Raw genomic sequence first — 7,144 nt, 5'->3', positions numbered from 1 at the left:
AGTGAGCTGACTTTGGTATCACTTTTATTGATAAATGAGAGGTAAATGGCTAATATTAGGTAAGGTTAACATAATGTTATTTGTACATTCATTGTTATGGCTTTATTGTTTTAACACCGCATAATGATGTGGGTCCACCAGACCCGCGATCATGAGTAACATAAATGCGAACACCACACGGTTAAAACGAATAAAACAAGCAGAAGATCATAGCCTAAATACAATAATCAGGCACACAATAGAGTCCCCACTGCAAACCTATTGATGTCATTGACTTTGAGCTGGTGCGCTGTGTCTCTGTCTGATTGTCCTTCATCGTCTGAGCATATTAACCACTCGTTGGAACCCTTCCTCAATTCCAAAACCAGTCGAGGCTGAACAGGGCTGAACGAACCAATCCCGACTGGAACACATCTTCCTGAAGTTAAACCTTTCCGTAATTTCCGTGACAGTCATTGCGCCACCAATGTCCTGTTTGTTGGCGAATATGACCACCGGTCGACCCCGGAGATGTTCACTTTTCAACGTGTGCTCCAGCTCACGGCGGGCCTCGTCCAGACGCTGCGTGTCGGCGCTATCTAACACGAACACAACGCACGCTGTGTCCGGGTGGTAACTCTTCCAGTATTGGCGCATCGTCGCCTGACCACCAACGTCCCACACAGTCAGGGCGATGTTCCGCTTGTTCTTTTTCGCCTCTACCATCTCTACGTTGAAACCGATGGTAGGGACGGTAGTAACACATACGTCATGCTTCAGTTTATAGAGGAGAGTTGATTTCCCAGCATTGTCCAGGCCTAGGAGTAGAACTCGGACCTCTGGTTGTTTAGATCCCCCCTGGCCCATGACGGTGTGTCGACTGTCGAGAGGGACCCGAAGAATGGCCAGTCAACTCTCAGGCTCTAAACACACTTATCCCTTTCTCTTGGTGCTAGTGTTTACTCAGTGCGTTACCCTGAGTTATTGGATAACGTAGTTATCTACCTACAATAAAGCCTGCGCTCATGAACTACATAATGGCTTGAGCCATGCAAAGGATCAAAGTTTCTAAAGGCGGATATCGCGGTTGCAGTTAGGCTGTGAGGTTGTTAGGGAAGTGAGTCATAATATTTGCTCAAAAGAGCTTCATTCAAATGTGTATGCAAAATGCACTCATACTGTCATACTACAGATGTATCATTCGCCATCATCAGCATGTTGTGTTGTGGAACTTGTGGGGTTACTGTGGTTTGACCTTTTTGTAAAAATGGAACAGTGTGTTATACATTGCATAAAGACTTGGTGAGGTAACAAATATTAGGCTATTTTAGGCTTCCATCCATATATGGTGTGGTGTGTGTATATGGGATAGAAGTATATGCAATCATTTGAGTCAAATTCCAATCTGAATCAGTCCAGGAATTTTAATCACCAAATCATAGCCCTTGTAGTCGGATCAAAGGTAAATTCTCCTCACTCCCAAGTTTTTATCATCCTAGTACTAAGGAAGTGTATGAGAATCATGATCTTAAAGAAGGTCATAATGGGATTAAAAGCAGTCTCTTCAAAGAAACTTTAACTCATATTCTATCATTATCCCTTCAATCCGGTATCATCCCTCACAACCTCAAAATCGCCAAAATTATAAATATATAAATCTGGAGACCCAAAGGACTTTGGCAATTACCGTCCTATCTATTTTGCCCTGCTTTTCAAAAGTCTTAGAGAAACTGGTATACTCAAGAATCTCTAACCACCTAACTAAGAATAACATCCTGTATAACCATCAGTATGGTTTCCGTAAAAAATACTCAGTCCACAGAACATTGCTACAGCTTGTCAATAACATCTCCTCAGCACTCGATGACAAAAAAATTGCTATTGGTGTCTTTCTAGATCTGAGCAAAGCTTTTGATACTGTCAACCATCATCTCTAAACTCAATAGATATGGTGTTCAGGAGATTGCCCTCAAGTGGTTTACTAACTACTTAGACAACAGAGAGCAGTTTGTGTCATCCAATGGATGCTCATCTGTTAAATCCTCTTCGGGGTTCCACAGGGTTCCATTCTGGGCCCTTTATTATTTTTAATTTACATGAATGATTTGGCTGTCTTGTACTACTTCCATTATTATTTGCGGATGACACCAATCTCTTAGCTACTCATCATGACTTCATGTCCCTGATTGTATGCATGAATTGAGGAACTTGAAATAGTCTAACTGGTTTCAATGCAACAAGCGTATACTCTAAATGTCAATTTTTTTTACTTCATGGTCTTCTGCAACAAAAATAAGCACTACCCTAAAGAAGAATCTAAAATATTAATTAATGGAAATGAAATTGTCTAAGTGCCGTTCACAAAATTCTTAGGAGTTACTGAAGATGAAGGGTTAAATTGACAATGTCTGGGGCGGCTACGTGGCGTAGTGGGCAAGGCGCTCGCCACAAATGACGGAGACGCTGGGCTTGCCTGTTCGAGCCCAGCGCTCCACATTGCTTTCAGTTTAGCTGGTCGTTCATACTAATACACATTGGCCGTATTAGGGGGTGGGAAACTGATGGGTGGAGATCGGGCGTTGTGGACAGCGACTCCTACAGGTCGGTTGGTGCGCCTGCGCAGTAGAATCAGGAAGTGTCGGGGGCAGCGTGAGCCTCCCACGCGTTACTCCTCGCCACTGAGAGATCGAGCTGCGCAGGTGAAAAGATGCGACTGCTGTTACCTCAAGTACCGGAGGGGACTTGTGCTATGTATGACTTAGTCCACATTGCAGCCGGCTTGTGGGAGGCAAGAAACAGCGTTTGTGACAGGGGAGGGTTGAATTGGATGATACGAAATTGGGATGGGAGGAAAATATAGAAAATGGGAGAAAAAGTGGATCAAAAAAAAAATTTACAATGTCTGCAAAAAGTCAATGATGATGCATGGAATTTTGAGAAAGGTCTGCCCCATGATACATCCCTCTGCCCATCTAACCTTGTATTATAGCTTTTTATTTCCTTACCTTAACTACTGTAATATAGTCTGGGCTGCAACATATCCATCATATTTAACAAATTAGTCATAATCCAGAAGGTTCCTCATGATGATTTCCCACTCTACCAGATATGAACCATCTGCATGCACCCCTGTTCTGCAAATATTCTCTACTATCAATTGACAAACTTAATACCTTTCAAACATGCTCATTCATATTCAAGTTCATTACCAATATGCAAGATCTTCCTGATACCAATTCCATAGTTTCTTCATCTTTTCATCAGAATTTCACTCATATCCAACAAACCATAGTAATAAACTCCACTTACCTTTCTGTCGATATCTAGCCATCAATTCAGAGGTCCTAAACTCTGGAACACTCTAAATTCATCATTGAGGTCAACAACCTTCTTATCTATATTTAAAAAACAATTAAAATCTAATTTAATTTCATCATAAACTGCGGGCATGACCCCCTGCATTTCACTGTATGCTTGTATGCCGTGACAAATAAAACTCTTGACTTGAAATATGTTATGCTCCTCTCCTTTGCCCTCTTGTACTAAAAAACAAAACAAAAAAAACAAAGAAATTGTTCTTGTTACTGACTGTGTCAATCTTCCATGTTTTCGCTATAGTGTCTGCCTTATGTCTCTGATCCTGTTTTGTAGTTTATTTTGTAGACCATGCCAATATGTATTTCGTTCATATTGTTTATGGACAATGAGATGGGAGTGGAACTTACAAGCCCTTTGGGCTTCGTTCCCTAACACTGTTTTTATTTTATTTTTTTAAATAATGTGCTAAATAAATAAACTGAACTAACTAAACTAATCTGCTATTCATGATGAATGGATGATTCACGCATCCCACAAATTCACAACAAACAGACGGCATCATCTCATGCCAATTCCCCCCCTCCCATACCTGGTTGTTGTGCGCATGTTCCCCCTACTGGTCGGTACAAGGGAACCCTGAAGTCTACCACATGCTTCCTCCGACATGCGGAGACAGCCAGCGGCTCTTTTCACCTGGCAGCGAGGACTCTCATTGGTGAAGTGTAACATGTGGGAGGTCACGCTGCCTTCACCACTTGCTGCCTTTCGCTGAGCAGGCGCCCAGACCTGACCTGTAGGCGTTGCTGTCCACAACGCCAGATTACCACCCTCGACTTCCCTCCCGCTAACTCAGCCAAACGAGTTAATATGACAATCGGCCCAAGCCGCAGGCAATGCTGACTCCGGGGACCATGACCATTATGACCATTATGCTTGTGATACATTGTTTGCTCAAAAGAGCTTAATTCAGATGTGTATGCAATATGTGAGTTTGTATCTATCTGTATGCCATGTATGTCATATGATGAATTGAAAATGGGGCACCCTGATGTAAACAAGACGAAAGTCTTTCTCTGGTCTGCATCCCCTTAACAATTGTGTGTATTGAGCTGTACTGTATTGTACCCATTCTGCAATCTGTTAATACAATTTTCAATCAATCAATCAATCAATCAATCAATCAATCAATCAATCAATCAATCAGTCACTCATTGATTGTGTTTTTCAGGCAGTATAGGCCTATTCGGCAGCATACTTGTGTTGTGAGGTTAAGATTTTACCTTTTTGTAAACTAGCAGTGTGTTCTGTACATTGCATAATATAAGACTTGTTGAGGTGACATGGTATATAGGCTTCCATCCAATGTGTCCTGTGTCATGGTCATGACTCATGGGAGAAGTATATGCAATCATTTGAGTCAAATTCCCATCTGAATCAGTCCAGGAACTTTAATCACCAAACCATATAGTCTGCTATTCATGCAGAATGGCTGATTCACACATCCCACAACAAACAGAAGGCATCATCTCATTACAACAACCAACACAGGTTGTTGAAAGACTTCACATGGCGAAGAAAGAAAGAAAGAAAGAAAGAAAGAAAGAAAGAAAGAAAGAAAGAAAGAAAGAAAGAAAGAAAGAAAGAAAGAAAGAAAGAAAGAAAGAAAGAAAGAAATATTTGTACTTTTGAGACGAAGTTGCCTTCCTCTGTGATTAGGTCAAATGTAAAAAAAACATGAATACAATTAAATAAATAAAATATGCTTTAAATGTTAAACATCCAATCCACCCTGCACAGAAATGTCAGTGCAACAATCACCTTTTGCAGATTTTAAAACGTGGACACTACGGAAATAATGTTGGGTGCATATGTCTTAGTTGTCTCAAGCCTGCAGCTAACTGGAATTATGTGTCTTATGTTGTTGTAACTGTGTCATGTAATCCCATGTTGGTATGACACATACAAAAATAAATTAATTCATTCATCTGAGGACAGAAGGGTATTTTCAACCCTGTTGTTGCGAATAGTAAAGTAAATTCTTGACTTTGAGCCTTGACTTTGATCCTTTAGATTCAACTAAAGAATGTCCTTTTTATTGATAATATGATGAGATATGACACTGAGATTACATAATTTGTATGACAAATAATGCATCATAAATTCCAGCAATGTATGTAGTAGGCTATAGATTAAAATAAATCCCACCTCCGTTGTTTTGGTCACCTAAATTCCCCCAGGCGGGGACGAAGTGAAATAAGTGTTTTGCATGCTCATATCTTCTGTACAAAAAAATTACTCGCAGTCAATGCTGAAACAATTCATGTTTCCAAAGAAATCAGACTTTGAGAGCGCTATCGACACCGGCGATTCAGCCTGATTCGCTCACTCTTCTCGCTCTCTCTCTCTTCCTCATCATAACATGTCTTTCAAACAGGCCGAGCGTTGATCAGTAGTAAATTGATCAGTCCAACCAGGTTATCCATGTCATTCAACTGCATTTCCACTCCACACGCGCAGCTCCAAGTTCAAGCAAGCCCCCGCAGGGACGAACATCTGCGCAGGGGCGAAAAGGCACAGCTGCATCACCGTGCTGGATCATGGACACACGAAATGCATCCAACGACAGAGCAGCTTGACTTTCCCACGACGAGAAACTCATCCGAAAAAACAACGATTCCCCATGTTTTGTTATTTTTTTACCCTCACGATCTTGTCCATATCTCCCTCTGCTTCATCCAAACGCCGCCCGTCGGGTTATCCATCACATACACCAACCCATCGGTATCAAGGCGGCTATGGGGCCGTCTCGTCGTGTCCGTAGCCCGGCCGGTGGAGGAGGGCGGGGTGGCCGACCGTCTGGACTCCATCTGCTGGAAGCGAATGGAAACAGATGGAGATGATTCGCAAATTTTATGATACACTGAATTGTGTTTGTCCGGTGCGCCAAAGCGCTGGAAGAGCTCCCGCGCTTCCGTGGATGATTTGGAGCCGTGCTGTCCCATTCTTGTAATATATACAATTAATAATCCTTACTTTGATCCAAAATGTTTCACAATGACATAAACCAATGTTTGCTATCCCGAGCAAAGCTCAATAGTAACCTGCTTGTGAAGTGCGGCCTTGGGTGAGGCGTGCATTCCTCTTATACAGCCCCACACAGGTCTATGAACGTGTTCCTGTAAGGCTGAGTCAAGTCCAGTATAGTGACGCGCTTATTGAGTTTACGGTCAGAGGTTACCACGTGGGTCCTCCTCGGCATTTGGCACATTCGATATTTTACAATCTTCGTGCTATTCTGAGGCGCTCCACCTGGCACCGACCGTCACCAATGACTTGGCCTCCTTTCGCACGACCCGGCGCGCTGTCTGGCGCGCGTGAGAGCCGCTGCTGGAACCCCGGAGGCTGTCTGTCGCGGTGTTCGGTTACTTTGCTGGCTACACCGCAGAGGTATATGGCACGGAAACCTATTTGAGGTTCAACAGAGACAGACATCCTAGAAGCATTTCGACTACGTCACTGTTTTCTTCCCTAATTGCTGTGATCTTATACACAGCCTCAATTACCCCCGTTATGTTTTGCCCCCCCTCTGTCTGTCTGTCTGTGTGTGTGTGTGTGTGTGTGTGTGTGTGTGTGTGTGTGTGTGTGTGTGTGTGTGTGTGTTTTCTCACAATATCTCAAAAAGTAATGGCCAGATTGCCATTAAACTTGATGTGCATATTCATGATCACAAGAGGAAAAAACCAAATGATTTGAGTGACCCCGAGACCTTTCCTCTAGCACCACCATCAGGCCAACTTTTTCAAATCAGTGCATTGAACGGTCTTGACCCGTTTGTTGTACAGTACAG

General features: G+C 42.6%; 1 protein-coding gene across 1 annotated transcript; it reads right to left on the bottom strand.

Moving 5' to 3' along the window:
- Positions 1 to 312: 312 nt before the first annotated feature.
- LOC311239351 (ADP-ribosylation factor-like protein 14) lies at positions 313 to 846 on the bottom strand (the record flags this gene model as incomplete). The annotated part of the gene is made up of 1 exon (XM_084327657.1): positions 313 to 846. The coding sequence occupies one exon, from the start codon at positions 844 to 846 to the stop codon at positions 313 to 315; it is 534 nt and encodes a 177-aa protein (XP_084183783.1).
- Between the last annotated feature and the right edge of the window lie 6,298 nt (positions 847 to 7,144).

Source organism: Notolepis coatsorum (genome assembly GCF_963971535.1).
Source record: "Notolepis coatsorum genome assembly, chromosome: 13".
Taxonomy (NCBI): domain Eukaryota; kingdom Metazoa; phylum Chordata; class Actinopteri; order Aulopiformes; family Paralepididae; genus Notolepis; species Notolepis coatsorum.
The sequence above is the reverse complement of the archived record's forward strand: the minus strand, read 5'-3'. Positions and strand labels throughout refer to the sequence as shown.